Here is a 17,981-nt window from a genome sequence, read left to right as displayed (position 1 = left end):
ATAAAGTTACTTAAAACAGAGTCTTGCACATGAAGGAAAAGCAAGATTAAAGCAGCAATATCCACCCCCCTAAAATACTAGTCAGGGTGAAAAGATAGCAACAAACCTTGCCTTGTGCATGTCCTTTGGCAATTATAGCTACACCATTACCTTACACAGTAACATATAGCTAGCATTACAACTTTCACATTCAGTTTTAAGACAACACTACCACTTTGAGAAAAAGAGGGTACTGAACTGATTCTTTAGTAACGTTCCAGTGAAGCATGAGCTAACAGATTTACACTAGAGTTGCCAGTGTTGTGCTGCTGCATGACAAAAAGACATATTCATAGCAATATCACAGTTCATAATGCAGCCTCCTTGTATGTGCACAGCCTATGCACACAAAATGCACAGTGTGTTGTTTTAATAGAAGCAAGTGCTTCTGTGACGCACGCTAGTCTGAAGGTGCTTTTATGGGCAACCAGTTGTAAGAAGTTTAGATAGACCTGCTTCAGAGATTACTCCAATTCCAATACTGGAGAAGAGTTAAATGAAACAAGGCACTTTATCTTTAATGAAGCTACGCTCAGTTGGCAGCATTAATTCCCCCGCCCCAATCAAGCACGAAGATCTTTTTCTGTCTATAAAAACTGCTACACAAGCTATAGGCTTAAGAACAGACCAGCAACGACAGCCTATTACTTAGCAGCCTTGTAATGCAGCAACAAACAAGGAAACTGCTTAACACCATGAATTTTTGGCTGCATGCAAAGATCCATTTTCTCAAAAATAGAATTCCTGGTTGCTAAGTATCTCACCTCCAAGACAAGAAAATTACCTCAGCATTTAAGCTCATCATGCTGTTACGCTTGCCGAACAACAGCAGTTTGGAAAACAATTCGAGAGTGTAAGATACCACTAGAGAGTCCCTTGTCCCACTCAGCTCGTGCACTTTGCTGGTCTCAAATGGATTTCCCCCTCTCTCTCTCCCCCCCTAATAAATAAAAAAAAAAAAAAATCAAGTTGTTCCACAAGCAGAACCATATGCCCTTCATATCACCTCAATGGCTCTACTCCCTCACTGCACCACTCCACAATTGTATTAATAGCCCCCTCCCCCCGTTACTACTACACTAAGAACCACCTTGTGGTTACCTGCTAGGAAACAGACCAGACAGAGCTGTTGAGCTCAAAGCATAACTAACCTTTCCTGCAGAAAGGTAAGAATTTGTGTGTCTTATCCAGCTGCCAGTCTTCAAGACTACCAAGTTTGCTTGAAGCCATCCAACACGGCCAAAGAGGACAGGACACATGAGACTTAAGGGATAGCACTATTTCCTTTGTAAGCTAAGCTAAAAATAAATAACCACTGCTTTGACCATATATTTCCTGTCAGACCTTGCATTTGAAGTCTCAGTTATTATAACTACCCAGGAGTGGCTCACTTCGGAAATAAAACCCCCTTTTTGACTTACAAGGCCTTAAAGATGGATATAGTTTTACAGATACTTCATGTACAGCTTTAATGGTTGTACAGGAAACAAGGCCAGTCTCTGACTTGCTGACATTGTAATTGCTAAATTGTATGCAGCGTCCCTCCTATCGCTTTATTCACCCACACACCAGTGCATATGCACAGACCAGACTAGAAACACAGCATCTTTTAAAAGGCTTTAAAATCAAGATCTCCATGTCTTTAGCATATGCATCTCATATAACAAAGTAAAACCACCTGTAAGCTTGTTGCTTCTCTTCCAGAACAAAGTCTCCTGCAGAAGAAAACCCACCCCAAAACAACAACTCATTCTGCTGTGTTGCATCGCCCCATAAACTCAATCTGTGTCACAAGGCAGATATCAGAGAACACAAACTCATCATCTTGAATCACTCATCTTCTGTTGTGCAAGCTGCTACTTATATACTGTGAGGTCATTCGAGAAGAGAATCATCACATGATTTTGAGTCTAAAAGGAATTGTACACTGCTGAGAAGTCTAAATCTTCATTTTCCTTTGACACTGAAAATGAAGACTGGATCCCCCTGTATCATTTTGGGATTGCAACAGCACTACAAAAATGGACTGCACAATACAAGCAAGCACATCTTAGCATTTAAAACAAGATGGGATATGCTTTAAGAAAATGGGAAATACATTTAAAGTCATAAGAAAATCTTCTTTGAAGGCTAGTATGAAATAGTAGGAAATTTCACAGGAGACTGAAGCAGAGTTTGCTTTGAAAGAGCTTTGCTCACAGGGAGAAGTTTTAACTTAATGGGACTTGTGTTCCCTTCCCATCAAAGACATTGATAAGATCTTTATCTAGCTAACCACTTGTCTTAGGCTTGTAGATACTGATCCTTGTAGGATGCGACACTTTTGCACAGGCCAAACTCAAAGCAGGTTCAAAAGTCAGAAGAAAAAAATAACGAGCAATTTAAATGTAAGCTTTGTTTCCATAGGAAACCAGGCTAATAAAAGATCACCTGAAGATTGAGAAAGCTTTTTATTATTGAAAACTTGAGCAACTTAAGTTTCACAAAAGATTTACAAACTACCTTTCTTAAAGGATCCCATTGTCCCTTTTTCAACCTACCCTTGTACATGTTACAGATAAGTGACATTTAAGATGACTAGAGAAGTATCCCATTCATACGATCTGTTAGTGTTGCAGCTTGGGATCCAACAAAACCAGCTTCTACGTAAGACACTAGCCAGCACTCTACTAAGCAAGCTCTCAAAAATTAACTGTGTTAAAAAGCATTCATTTTATTTAACCGCTACAGTCTGCAATTACCACCAAGGGCACAAGTGGGAATAAGTCATTTGAGTAGAGCCGTGGCTTGCGTGCAGCGTTACAGTTCCAGCCTGTAGTGACTCCACCAGCCACAAAAGCTGCCTGCAGCCCAGGCAGTCACACTGTTCCCGCATTGTGGCACTAAGTTTATTATTGAGTAGTTAAAACAACCCAGGGAGACTACTGCTATCTAAATCCCTGCATAGCATTCAAGACAAAAATGCCTTTTCGCAGAAAAGCCAGGAAAAGCACACAAACTTCAGTTTTTTGCTACATGTACTTCAAAAAAAGACACTTCTCAGAACAGCCAAGCAAACCACTCACAGTTCAGAAGCATTTTCCCCTAATGATGTCAGGATCTGTTTAGCTTCAGGATCTTCATGGAGAGTCAGATACAAACTGTACCCAATACTGCCCTTCCCTAAAAGAGTTTAAAAATATTATCTTCATTATTTCTTGATCAGACAACTTACCACTCAAGAGGTTAAAGCAACATAGGCAGAAGGATTTCCTGTTACTGTTGGATACCTAGATTCAAAGGCTCAGTCTTCAGAAACACTGAAGATGATGTCTGAAGGAGAGCAATGTTAAAGCCAACCTAGCGCAAGGTTATTGTAAAGAGGGGAAGTCTTCCATATCTGGTACAATACAACATATGTTAATAATTTGATGCTAATAAGTCTTATTCTGACTTAGGATAATTTATTTGGCCACTCAGCAAACAGAGGCAAGTTATGACTAGACTGCTCCCACAGCTCAGCTGATCTGCTTAAAGAATGCACAGGCCATAGGTCACTGCGTTGCACCTAGGCAAAGAATTCAGTTAAAAAGTTATTTCTACAGGGACATGGGACCCAAACAGCCTCTTCACTAGCAGGAGGAAACACTAGCATCCTCCACGTCATGCCAGCATGTCCACAGGCTCTTCACAAGAAACTGCTCAACCTTCACCAAACCCAGGGGTTGCAAAACATGAGCGCGCCTAAATTACCACAATCTACCTAGGCTCAGACAAGACAGCTGTTTGATCCATCTCCCTGAAACACATCCAAGAAACTCAATTCAAGCAGCTTAAACCCAAATTCATTAATCCATAAGAAATAGCCTGTTGATACAATGAACGCTTACTGCTGTGAGTCAGACAGCAAACCCTAAAGCTTTCCAAGTTGCTCCCTGTTTTAGAGCTCCCTCCTCCTACATCTATCAGTAGGCACACACAATTCATGCAGCTTCATGAACTTTTGCACTGAGAATGATCAATAGTAACCTCTTCATTGGAAGATAACAGCCCCTTTCTAAGACCAGCATTACCAAACAGGCTTACTCACACCAAACAAAGATATGCCACATAGCTTGTTTGCAGATCAGTCTCTGGAGACACTTCTAATCCTTTTCTGATTTCTGAGGAAACAAGGGTAGACTCCACAACCATCAGTTTACTATTTTGAATGGTGTAATCTTAGCGTTTTAGAGCCACTCAGACACATGCTTAAGAGCCATGTCCTCTCTAACCTTAAGATCTGCCCATCCAGTTTCTATTATGCTCATTCCAGGTAAGTTTTCCTGCAACTGGTACTGCCCGATACCAATATCCCATTAAGGAGAACAGTTTTATATTTATTTACGTATCTCCAGCTGAAAATATATAAGACTAATCTTATTACGGAAGCCCGGTTTTTGACAGGGGATTATTCCTGCCTAGATCACCTGTTGACTCTATGCCAGGACCAAATAAGTTGTTTAATTATGACACTGGAGCCAATTCAAGGAGGAGAAGTGATATATGAGACTAAGTGATATAAGTTCAGCTACTCTGTCAAAGTGAAATTACAGGCTGAATGATTACAAGATACAAACACATCAAGGGACAGAAAAATTCTTCTGGCAATCTCAAAGCTATGAATATTTCCACCTAACTATAAATTTGGGGGTACCTGAGTACAAACTACTCAGTCTTAGAACTCAGCAAGCAATGAGACAGTTTTCAGCAGCATTGATGAGGCAAGAAAAAAAATAACCTAACTATTACAAATGGAAGAGTCAGACCTAATGTAGCTCTAAAGCCAATATACGGATTAAAATTATTCCTCTAAGCAAGTTCAGATCAGCCAATACATTTGAGTTTTAATAAAGAAAGGATTAATAGCCTAGACGTTTATGTAGAAAGTTCACACACTTCTGGAAACAAGTCAATTGGCCCTTGACACATTAATTCTTAAGTTAAAAAGCAGATTGTGTTTGCTGATCAGGGAGGATCAAGGGTGGGAAATCACATTAGCGGTTGTTTTTCTACAGAAGTAATTGCTACAAAGACACTACATATTTACTTGCATACAAGATACTGTCTTGACCTGGCTAGAATCCCTTAACTGCAATAAACATGCATCTTGTCTAAAACTCTACACAACACCCAATGTTAAGATGGTACAGTATAAAGAGGATGGTGCCAGACACAGCATATCATTAGCCTCATGCTGCCTTTGTACACATCAGGACCAACGCCTTAGAAACAGCTATTCAGAAGTGAATGGCTAGGACAAAAGAAAGCCAGAAAAAAGTCTATGGCTATTCCTTTTGAGAAATTCTTCCACCTCGGCTGTGCTTTCACAGAAAACCCTACCTACTTATGCAGGCATACTGGACTACATGAAAAGGCCGCTATCTGGAACACGTGAACACTTCAACTTTGTAAAGCTTCAACCTTTGTGCCACAGAGATGCTGATCTAACCCCACTGTATGGAGGAATTCCTGACCAGAGGGACGCATCTTCCTCCCGGGCCTATAATGTGGTCAGGCATCAGACTCATGTCTCCTACCTCCCTGTAGCATTCCTGTTGTCCCCATCACTGTGCTGAGCAAAGAGTCTGCAAAAACTGGTAACACTTAAGTCTTTGTGACACTTCTGCTGAATTGGCAGCAACCCTGGAAGGTAAGAGGCACCTAATGTTAACTAACCAGGATTCCTCCCAGCTGTCCTTCACTGCAGTTTGTACTGTATTAAAACACACTGCATTGTTCTAAGCCAACCCACCAGGTACATGTACACGCATGAAAGCTCAGTACACTTACAAGAGATCTACCCCAGAATGTTTACTTGCTACACACCCACAGTATCTGATCTGCAGTGGCATTATGCCACATCTCAGAGGTATTAAAATGAAAGGCTTTTAAAGACAGGCACACCCACCTATTGAGTGCTAATTATCATAGCTATATTCTTCACCCACAAGCTTGCAAGAACTCAAATTCATGCATAACAGTTAAGGTGTTTCTATGAATAAAAAGGTGGAAGTCTGCTTCTAAACCCATCATGACTGTTTTCCAGTAGCCATCAACTCCTTGCAATTTTCTAAAAACAGCATTAATGGATCAGTCCCATTTGATTCAATTAAAACAATGGTACCACCAACAGCTTAAAATCCCAGTTCTCTCAGTAGTTTGTGGGATGACTTTCTTTCCAACGTATTTTTTGCAAGAAGAAATCTGACTTGTCCTAAACTTAAATTGGCTCCAACTCCCATTTCAGTTGAAATTACTACTATGAAATAGTGACAATATTCAGAAGCATACCAGTAGAATTATCTCCCTGAGTCACTGGCCCCAGGCTTTTGGAACTTACACTCACATGGCACATTGTGATAAACTAGTTTAGCTTTTTGCTTATTCCATCTCCCAAAGAGAAAGGAAACAAGCTGCAATTTCATTGCTAACCTCCTTATCACTGGGCTGGAATGTGGTACAGCATAACCCAGGAGTCTGAGACAGTCATGGTGTCCACAGAGTCCACAGGCAAAACCACTCAAGCTGCCAAACAATTGTCCCTGCAAATCAAGGGACAGGACATATGCAGCAGTGACCCTTCCACAAAGCCAACTATAAGCCACATTACTTTTAAGGTGACTGCAATATAAATGAATACAAACACAACTGTTTATTGTTCTGTTACACCTTTTAAGGCAGCCAAGGTTGAGACTGGATAGAAGGGAGCTGTTCTGACATTAAGAGAGCCCTACAGGAACAGAGAATCCTTCTTTGTGGCATCCTACCTCCATCTGTCTGTCAGGATGGATGCACCAGCTTAGCCTGGTATGTTAAACACCATTTTGTTCCATCTTGAGGAAGCCACATACTTAAAGGTTATAAAGGAAGCAAGATGAAGTCCCCAGAAAAAGCGTTTACCAGGATTACTCAAAATTGTTGTCAAGATGCATTTGCACCGTTTACAGCATTAAAGCCTCTCCTCCTCATCACACACATTTCTCCTGTGACAATCACTTTCTTTACTCTAGATCCCTGTAAGCACTGCAGTACACAACACCTGAGGGAAAAGTTCTGCAGGACAGCACTCCAAACAACCTAAACCTGCTGAAGAATTGCAGCTGGTACACAGGGAGCTCCACCTTTGCAGCGTTTCGACAAGCAGAAAAACTGAAATGAAAGAGCAAAGAGGCAAAAGCCATGAGCTAGAAAGGACACCTTAGAGGAGATCACATGACAGAGACACAACTAATCCCAAGCGAAAGAGTCTCACCATTGCTTGAGTTTTGAAATGACCTCTCGCTCTCAGGTCTCCTCTGCATTTCTTCATTCTCAGGGGTCTTGCAGGTTGTAGCAGAGCCAGACCGGCGTTTTCTTACACAGTCTTCACCTGCCATTGTTGCCTAGCTAGACCAGAAAAGGATAGCAGATAATTAATGACAAAAAACTCATTTACTCTTTACATTGTTCAAGAATAAATTTACATAGCCTTCTTTACACTAAAGTTAGACTTTCTTCCCTCCATTACAAATTCAGAGCAAGGGTAGGGGAAATTAAGCACACACTTGTACTTGTACACAGTCATTTACTGTGGCTCACACTTCCTCTCCCTTACTACAAGCAGTAAAGGAACAAAATAACCAAGCAAGCTCCCCCCACCACTACCACAGTATCTCCCCACAGCTCCCTCCTTCCCCTACATACCTCCTAAGTATTTAAAATGACTTAAGCCTTTGTGAAGTCTTTAAAAGGCCAAAAAGCCCTTGCAAATGCTTTCCGATAGTCAGTCAGACAGCAAAATTTGTCTTCCGAGAGATGTGGCAGGTTTGCTTTGCAGAATCACCCGCATTATTTTGCCTGAGCCAAGCCCCTTCCTGTCAAGTTTTCAGTGCTTACTGAAAGAGCAGCTTCCTCAATAGATCCTTGTACTCTGCTTGGCCAGACAACGGTTGCATTGCAAACCACGGAAAAACAGGAAGAGAGAATCAGGTTTGAATTATGCCAGATTCAATGACAAAGGTCACTGCTGGGGACAGAGCTGCTAGTAGGGAACACCTGAAGCACCACAGCTAGGCTGAAAACAGAAAATTCTCAATAAAAAGAGGGGAAGGGGATTCTAATTTGGTCACAAGGTGACATTCCAGCACACTCTCCACAAAATTCAGCTCAAGAAGCTCTCGGAGGTGTAGCTACAACCAGGGACAATTTTCAGAACTGGACTTCCAGAAAACCACACAGGCATGTATGTAACAACGTTTTCAAGCTAACACTTCTCCTTTTCGATATATCTTTTTCACCTTGGCACAAACTCTTAGATAGACATGTGTTTTGTTGCTAATGAACAGAATACATGCACCAGCACAGATGAGCTGTTAGAGACGGGCAAGGAAAATTCATGTACTTGTAGAAAAGCTAAGAAGGCAGAACATAATTATTTAAGGATTCCTCAGAATACTGAGGCTGGCACTTCTGCAAAAGGGAAACAGGACTTATGATCAGATGTTTTCAGGACTCAGCTTCCTGTGTTTGTCCCTCTAGTCTCCCATTCTCCTTTCAGGCATCACAGCATATAGGGGAAAAAAAAACTCTTTTGCAACACCAAACAACAAATCGCTAATTTAATCACCAACACCATTTCTTGCAGCACTGCCTCTCTTAGCTCCCTCTGTCTCAAGAGATCACAGCCAGGTCTACAAGCTATAAAACAAAGACCATAAAAATTATAAACTTCCCAGCTGGCTTTGTACAACATCTGATAGCTCACACTATCATAATTTACATAACGCAAAAAGCATTTACATGAAGAATAGAAAGAACCAGGCAAGAATACGGTAAATCTTGCCACAGAAAGGTAGCTAGCAGGACATACCCACTTCTACCAGCTCTGTGCACAGTTACTGCTGCAACCCTCCTGAATACCCCTCTCACCTTTAAACACAAATCAGTCACCATCATGAAGACATTACTCTTTCTACCTCCCAGCCTTCCCACGAGGTTCCCAGTACAGACGTGGCCACATGATGAGAGCAAAGGATTGTTTTGCTCACCTGGGGCTTACAACCAGGTAGAGGTCCTGGACAGGCAAACATTTCAATCTTTCTGCTCTTACACATGAGAGATGCCCAAAACCCTATCAAAGGATAAGAATGGATCACTCTGATCTCACAAGAGGGTCTACAGAGCAATGGAGGGGGGAAAACAAGCTGCCATATGAATTAATGTACTAACAAGTTACTCCCTGGGCTACTAGCAAGTCTCTCCACTGCCTCCTGATCCAAGTTAAGCTATTCTCATGAGCCACATCTGTCCTTAAAGGTGCAGGTTTTCCAGATCTAACAGAGGACCGCAAGTTTAATTCTTTTCTCAGTACACTTTTCAACTTCTTCAAGAGGTGAAGAAGGCACTGCTTCCTCTCTGGTGCAGGGTGGTTAGAGTATGTGACTGAAAGGCTAACAGAAAGGAGTTAGAGTTGCAAGATGGGGAAGGAAAAGTCATGTATGGGAGAAAAAAAAAGTTAAAGCAATTAACTTAAAGAGTTATTCAATTCTGATAGGCTAAGTGATCACAACAAAGCCTTTTTCACACAAAACAAGAACTGTGCTAGGGGAAGTCTATGAAACAAGTATTCTCCTAGTCTAGTTTCCATATGATGAGAGGTATAACATTACAGTACCTAAGCAACTATCAGCACATCAGTGTGTAAAGAGGGCATCAGACCTTCCCTCTGATCTCTGCTAGAAATAAATCAATCACGACATAATGCCAGGATAACTCCAAAATGTTCACCATCCCCTTCACAAAAGGGAATCGCTCCTCACAATTAGTAAACAGTCACTCCATTCACTCCACTCTGAGCACTTGCAGGACATCCAGAAGCACAAATGCGTCCCATTATCAGATTTCCCAGCAGAAATTCCCTGATTTTACAGACATGACTGCATTATGGTACTCATAAAAGGTCTCAGAAACCTTGAGTTTCTCCATCTTCCCTTTCAAAACACTGGTAATTATAAGCATGCCTTAGGAGAAAAGTAACACCCTATAGTAAGTACATATTTGCATTTCAAAAGGCTTGGTAGCACAGTGAGGACACATCTTCTACCTCCAATACCGCTTATGCTAAATAATCTTATCCCAAACAACCCTTCAGATCACCAAGGTTTTCCTTCGGCCCTTGGGCATAACATTAACTAGCAGACCCGGCGTGCTACATCCTCGGTATCAGCAGAGCTCTCCACGAACTAGGCAGGTACCAAAACCAAGTTAAGGTCATTCCACAGCTCACCCGCAACGCGCAAAACACTCAGCAGGAAAAAAAAAAAGACCGAAACCTGCAGACACCAATGGACTGCCGAAGCTCCGAGCACACCCCAGACCATAAAGTCAGCTCCCTTCTCCACTAACTCCCTGGAAACAAGCGCGGAAGTGTTGTTATGCGGTGGTGCCCCCTGTCAGCGTCGAGACGCACCCCCCACCTCCCCCCCAGGCCCCAGCCCTGAGGGCGCCCGGAGGCCTGCGGAGCGCTGCCCCCCTCCCCCGAGCCGCACGGCCCTGCGAAAGGGCTCCGGGCACAGCTTCCCCCCCCTCAGCAGCACCGCGCCCGGGGGACGCCGGTGCCGCTGGGGGCGGGCGGGGCCTAAAGACCCCGGCGGCGGCGGGACGGAGCGGACCCGCTCCCGCGGAGCCGGCCGGGTCAGGGCCGAGGGAATGGCCGCCCTCACCCCGCGGGAGCGTCACCTCAGGGCGACCGAGCCGCTGCCTCCGCGCGCGCCGGCTCCCCACAACCGCTTCCCGCCTCCGCCACGCGCCCGCGCGCCAGGGCCTCTTCCCAGGACTCGTGCACGTCACCGCGCAGAGGGAGGGGGGAGCGGCGCCGCCGCCCATTGGCTGGGAGGCGTTCCGCGGGGGCGGGGGCACGCGGCGCGGGGGCGGTGGGAAGGCGGGTGGGAGGTGGCACGGGAGGCGCACGTGGGGGGCACGCGTCCCCCCACTGCACCCCATCCCCACACAGAGTTTCCCGCCTTTCCCCCGCGTCCACTGCCCCCCGGCTTTCCTGTCAGGCGTCGTGGCGGGACGGGGCCGCTCGCCGCCACCTTATCCCAGTCCTCTTGAGGCGGAAAGGCAAGCGGAGGGAGAGGTGCGCCTCATCCCCGGGGACGTGGGACGGCCATGACCGTCCAGCCCAAGGTCCTCGGCGGGCTCAGTCAGCACCCACGGGCAGGCCTGCCCTCGCCCTGAGGACCCCCCCTCCTCCCCATATTCCCCCCCCCCGGCACAAGGAAAACTTATTTCAAGGAAGTGGGAGAACAGAAGTCAAGGCTGGGAGGCCTGGAGGACCCAGCGGCTTTATCTGTCCTTGTCCTTGAGAAGTAACACAGGGTTGCTCAACAAGTGCTTCCCCCCGCACCCAGGGTTCGGTACAAACACCTGTCCTCCCCAGTGAAGTTCTTCCAAACGGCTTTCCGGGAGCAAGGAGAAATATTTTTAAAAGGAAGTAAAAATGGAGTGCCTGCCGGCTTGAGTAGCATCCCCTGTCCCCCAAGAAGTGGGGGTTTTGTGGCAAAGGGCTGTTCACCCTCACAAATTTTGCCCTGGGGAGTGTGAGATGCAGCTCACCAGTAAGGGGGGGGTGAGAAGGGAGCCTGGCTGGAGAGGTCTCGTTCCAGTCCCACCCTGTACTCCAGAAGGTCAAAAACTGGGTGGAAGGCTGGGGTTTGCACCCTCGCTTTCTCTCTTTCCCCAGGCAGACACAGGCTCGTGACAGACAGTGAGTCATAGGAACACGTCACCAGCAAACAAACTCTAGTAACCTCTCAGTAGCTGCATTTCACCACGTAAATGGGAAAGTTTTCCCAAAGTCAGGAGAACTAAGCCACTCATTTCCTACTGGCAAGTACATGTCTTTCCTTCTCCTCATGACTTCAGGGCTGTGCTATGCATGATACGTACCCAGGTGCACCTTGAAAGGTTGTCCCAAACCAAGGGACAAAGCTACGATGAGGTATTAAAACATTTCTATCACATTTCACCTTATCAGACCTGTTAATAAAACAAATTTGTTTTGACCAACACACACCCAAGACACACTCTTTAAAATGTGTAACTGCTGGAACTATTCAGGAGTTGTTATAAATAATCTGTGGGGACTCGGAGCAGAGCCACTGAGTGAAAAAGTCTGAAACAGATTTAGTTTGCAATGTGTGTTCACACTATTATCCCACCACCCATCTTTCATGCTGCTTAATAGCAAAACTGTTATAAAAATTAAAAGAAAAAAATAAAAATCCCATCATTGCTGAAATGCAAATAGTTGCATGGGTGATAGCACCAGGAATTTTCCTATAACTTTGCCCCTGTTCTTCACAAGTCGATTTTAACACAATGCTGCTTAGAGATACTCTCAAGTCAGTCTATACATGATCACTGGTGCCCTCATGCTGAAAATGCTGTGCTAGCTATTTACACTGAAGTGTCTTGTGGTGCCAGCATTGGCTGGGTGAGCAAGTGGAAAAGAAAAAAAAAAAAAAAAAAAAACGACTTCCAAAAGTTTCCTAAAGGTCAATAAATTGTTGATGAAACTGTTTCATCAAATTGGTAAAACCCTAACTCTGGGTGGTAGGAAATGAGATACCTTTAACAGAAAGAAAAGTGCATGTAACCTTCAGTGCTAGTTGGTTTGCTTTTCTTATTTTGCCTTAAAGAAGCGGTGAATAGGTGCCACCAGATTTTATTAGTACCTCTTGCCAAATCTCCCAGGCCAAAGCAGCGCAGTGTGACGGGCACTCAGCTCCCTCCCTGGTCTCTTGCTCTTTCCCTAGCAGAGCTGTTTCACAGCCTAACCTTCCCTTCTGTTTAGAGGCTGTTTACCTGCAGCTCACCGAGGGTGAAAAGCAAAGTGGCTGCTCTCGTTACCTTTCTTCCCATCCTTTACATGAGAAATTGGAAGGCATTTCCACCTCTGCTTCCTCCCACTCACGCCCACCGTCTGCTGTTGTCTTCACTGGTCCGAATGCACTGTTTCATCAGCTACATCATTTACTCTGCTTGTCACCACAGTGCTTGCAATCTTGATTTTCTAGAGTCTTTTACATTAATCCTATGGTTGCATTGCTCAATGATTGCCTAACCACAACCGTTCCCGAGCACTCCTGGCTGAATCACTGCGTGGTCGTTCCCATTTGTTGACGTGGGAACCTGTGGCCCTGACACCCCAACCTGTTGCTTAAGCTTCACTTGCTCTCACCTACCCAGTGCCAGGCCAGCAACTTGATTTCTGCAGCACTGCTTGTTTCCCCCCTTTCTTTTTCTTTCTTACTCTGTGCCTCCCCCGCCCCCAGCAGTTTGCGTAACAATTTACGGATCTCACATGCACGTTATGTACTACCACTTCGACTGGTGACTGCAGACATGCTTGATGCAGTGGTCGCCGGCTGAGCCTGCCTTATGCCTATCAGCTCAGGGGAAGCATAAAGAAAAGCCTTTGCTGTTAATGCATACGTGCTGCCCAGGGTGGACGATGCATGTGCACGATGAATGGTGGGGTCTGTGCAGCCCAGGAGAGGCACTGGGGAGGCAGCAGCATGGCCTGTCCTGGCCAGTGTTATGGAGGGGGGGACACAGCAGGAAAGGCGAGACAGAGGATTGAGGCTTTCACAACCCCTCTATAAAATCTGTGCCTGGTCCTGTTCCTTCCTGTCATTTTTGGCACTGCTGCAAAATAGATGTGATTAACGCTGCCTGCTTTTAATTCTGTGTAACTCTAATTTATTTTCTATTTTAAGATTTTTGGTGCCGGTCAGCCCAGGGAGTAAGTAGCTGTGGCTGTTTCTGATGCCTGCATTTATTGACCAGAATGATTAATTCCTTTAAAACGTCTATCTGGGCTTTAAAGTCAGTCACCCAAGAGCCTCAATACGTTCACATATTTCAGTAAAGTGTAGTATATCCTATAATAAACTGTTTAAAAGTATAGTTTATAATTTCCCAATATGTATGCACAATAGCAACATCCTAATGTATAAATGAAAGTGCTCCCTCAAGTGGTTAAAAATATTGTTACGTTTCGCTTAAATTTTTTCCTTTTTAAAATAAAAATAACAAAATGACAGTAATGTTAGATCTGTAATGTAAAGCCAGTTATAAATGTAGCAATGAATGAGCTTCCATTTTTGCATAACCAGAAAAAATGGTGTGGATGTAAGACTGAGGCCAAAACTCAGGCAGGCAAGTGCTGCAATTAAAAAAAAAATTAAGAAACTGTAGAGGACTTCAGCTTGATCTGATAATGCATGATTGAATTTTGGCAGGAAAACCGAAAACTAGCTCCAGCAGATATCACATTGTTGAGGATGCCTGAAGTGTTTATAAACCATAAAGATTGCTTTTTAAAAACTCCGGTTCAAGTTTTCACAGTTCCTGCTATCATCATGTCAAGATTTTGCGTGTAATTACCCTTGCTCCTTTTTACTTTGTATGATGTGTAGAGTTTTCAAAATATTTGGTGAGAGAGATTCAGATCAGCAAACTTTGGAGGAAAGACAGAAGCAGCAGGAATTAAACTCAGACTTCAGCGAGCAATTCCTCACGTAGTTACTTTCCAAGCAATGAAGTTGCTGGTTTTGCTGGCAGATGAAACAGTCAGAAAGAAACAAATCGCATCTCTCTCAGCAGAGGGCAGTGGTATCCTTACTCAAACATCACATCACTTTTTGCTACTGAACTGAAATCATCCTTTAAAAAAAAAAAAGTGAAGCCCTACTGCCAGCCAGCAGGTTGCTGGCTTCCTCTCCAAGCTCAGAAATTCAAGTGTTGAGCTTCTTGCCGCAACCAAGCAGGAGGTGCAACAGCCAACTTAATTGCTGTGATTCCATTGCTGAAAAGGGAAACTTGCATTACTTTTTGAGGAGTAAATAATTTTTCCTTTCCCTACCATTTTGAAATAATAGAATGAATCTTGCCAGCTGGGCTGGTGTAATAGTTGGGTTTTTTGTTTGTTTAAACTGAGGAGGTTATTTCTTCAGTATATTTAAAAAGGAGAAGATCCTTCTAATCTGGCTAAACATCAAATCATGAAAGGTATTGAATCTGTGTAGGTATAACTACTGTCTAACCCTGCTAAGCTGAACTGCATTTTCTGAAACTGTTCTTTATTCTCTGCGACATACCAGCTTTCTCTTTCTGTAAGGCTCAAAAAGAATTTCACCTGGGTCCCAACCACATTATGTATTATCGTCATTCTCCTTGTGATGCCAGCTCAAACCAATCTCAGATTTATTTTGCAGCATATTCTGCTGCTTATTAAAATTGCATGAAAATATTGAACTGCCTCAATGAGAGGGTCTCTGAAGTTGTTTCAGCAGGAACACATGGCATTAAATGTGCAGTCAGCCCTGGAAGAGTGACTTCAGAGAGATTAGTTCCAGAACAAACAGGTAGAGTTACTAGTATTGACTCTCCTGCTTATAAGGACTTTCTAAATATTTTTGTGGAAATGCAGCACTGAATTTGGCCAGCATCTCCTTCCCGTTCCTGCAGTACTAAGTGTACATGTTCCTTGTGACTCCACAGATTGCCAGCTGTGTTACACAGCTGAGACCCTTCCTTGGGAAGGTAAGACGCAGCAGGTGGCAGAGTAGACATTTTACACATAGTTTAATGACTGGTTACTACTCTGTAGTAGTAATCTTTCTCTCTCCATATTTCATAACAATGTGCATCCTTTCTCTTTTTCCTAAGTAAATACAAAATAGTTTGCCATTGCTCTCTTCATAGCTACTAAGGTGCTTAGGTGGAGAAAACAGTGTAAGCCAGTATTTTCTACCATTTCGTTGTCTCCCATTTATTTGTTACAGTATAAGCACGGTAACTGCTGATGGACATGGAAGAGAATTAGTGCTTATGGAATGACTGATCCAGGACAATTCCCGAGACAGTTGTTTGCAGGTAATCGTACAGTCCTACCCATTCTGTACTTTGCAAATTGCAGGCTATGGGGACTAATAACTTTCTGTGTGCAGTAATCAAATTTTTCACTTTTCTGATGTGGGAGATTTCCACGGCTTTCTCCACTCCCCAGTTGCAGAAACGGAGGCATGTTCTTAGGGCAGGGCTTTCATACATGAGCTATAACATATATATTTTTTTGTAAACTTTTAGACTGTCTTCAAAAATAACATTATGAGGCTGTGGGAAGGGTATTGGTCTTGAAAGGTGTGGGAAAAAAACATCAAGGTGCTATGGTGAGAACAAATCAGCCTCTTTGAGGGAGTAGGAGATCCTTAAGGGTCATCAAGGAGAGGTCTTACAGAGAAATGTCATGTAGGTAGCCAGTGTGCTTGCAAGACACATGGGGAACACCCACGCACACAGGAGCATTGAAATGGCAGCTAGAATCATAATGCCAAAAGTGGTTGATCTTTGTAATGAAAGCTGCCCAAAAATATGAGGACATGGGGAAAAATAATCCCCATCAAAACCAGAACATATTTCTCAGAGGAGAAGAAATATCTTCATAAAGCCATGGAAGATTGACTCTCCATTGTAAACTAAGAAAGAAAACAGGTTTTCAGCTTTCAGTGTCAGGCATTTCCTCTTTTCCACCTTGTTTTAATCTCTGCAAAGATAGATGACATCTACTGACAGTAGTCCCAAGCAGGAGACGTTTCTAAATATGACCAGCCAGCTCTTTGGCTGTTTCCATGGCAATGAGGCAGCGCCTCCTGCTGCTCTCCCTTCTGCGAGAGCCTTTCCCAAGCTTGATACAGACCGACAACGCTATGCGTTTGTAGCTCCCCTGCCAAAAACTTCCCTCTTCTCTGCTCAGGGCCATTCCCATCTGCTCCTTTGTGCTTCTCCCTGATTTTGGAAACACCTGGCTAGAGAGGGAATCCATCCATGTGTTCGCTTCCCTGCCGCAATGATTCAGGCCAAGGAGGGACCGCTGCTGGTTATACAAGTTGAGAGACTGGAGGGGGCAGTGGCTTCCAACCTTCCGGCCTTGGAAAGAAGTTTTGGGTGATGGTAAGGGAGAACACTGTAGGGGCCAGGAGCATAAACAAAGCAGAAAGAAAGAAAATCCAGATTTCTGTCCAGTCTCCCAAAAGAATCGGACTGAAACTTGGCACTTCTGGCCATAGCAACAAGTAGAGCAGTAAAGAATGTACAGACTTGGTACAATGCAGTGCTTATTGCAGGAGATGACAAGCGTGAAGGAACACTTCCAAAATCCTGAATTCAGATAGATCTATGTCACAGCTGAGTCTCTGGCAGCTCTCAACAGCATTTCACTGAAAGTGAAAAAAATAAAAGAGTTACAAAGCTGAAAGAGGAGCTTTTGCTATCAGCTGAGGACTAGCAAAAATGGGAGGTTATAATGCAACTACACTGGGAGGTGAAGCAATCTGCAGGGTTTGCTGCAGTTGATCTGCATTGGGCTGAGTTGATGTGGTTACAAAAACATCTTTGTGCTCAGCACTATTTCGTTGTTGGCCTAGTGCCTTGAGGCTTACATGCTTTGGAAATATGGATGAGGAGATGAAAACTTGAGCTTGTTTAAAGGATTTAAATCTGAAGATGGCAGGCCCAGGAGAGGGATTCTGAGTTCAGGCATGTAGGTCATGCAAGAGAGGTCTTGTCTTCGCTAGCAAGTTAGTATGAAATACAGTAAAAGTGTTCCTGTTAGTTCAACCCTTACCCACACAAAAAAATTCCCTCATTGCATAAAGTGGCTGGAGAAACATGAATTGACAAACCAACTGGAGAACAGGGTAAACCTCGAGTGAATTCACTTCATCCTTTACCACTGCCACTTCTCTACAGTAGGGACCCACATTAGCACCATCAAAACAACCAGCGGTGTTCACTCCCCACAGTTTTTCCACTTGTGCTTTCCTCGCTGACTGCTTGCTCCCTTGCTTCCTATTTGCGAGCTTATTCACCCAGTT

General features: G+C 43.9%; 1 protein-coding gene across 6 annotated transcripts in view; it reads right to left on the bottom strand.

The window, feature by feature from the left end:
- SOAT1 (sterol O-acyltransferase 1) overlaps positions 1-13,018 on the bottom strand; it is a 32,757-nt gene extending 19,739 nt beyond the window's left edge. Inside the window, exons 1-2 of one of the 6 annotated variants that reach the window (XM_076339667.1) lie at positions 12,952-13,018; positions 7,313-7,446 (exon numbers count right to left, since the gene is read on the bottom strand). In XM_076339667.1, coding sequence (XP_076195782.1) covers positions 7,313-7,436 — 124 coding nt within the window. In that variant the 5' untranslated portion in view covers positions 7,437-7,446; positions 12,952-13,018. Of the gene's footprint in view, positions 1-7,312; positions 7,447-10,370; positions 10,441-10,760; positions 10,841-12,951 lie in introns of those variants that run through there. The other 5 variants (XM_076339664.1, XM_076339666.1, XM_076339663.1 and 2 more) reach the window with 5 other exon arrangements.
- Positions 13,019-17,981: the final 4,963 nt, after the last annotated feature.

The sequence above is a fragment of the Aptenodytes patagonicus genome, chromosome 5 (genome assembly GCF_965638725.1).
Source record: "Aptenodytes patagonicus chromosome 5, bAptPat1.pri.cur, whole genome shotgun sequence".
NCBI classification, from domain to species: Eukaryota; Metazoa; Chordata; class Aves; order Sphenisciformes; family Spheniscidae; genus Aptenodytes; species Aptenodytes patagonicus.
This window is presented reverse-complemented; position numbering and strand designations above follow the sequence as displayed.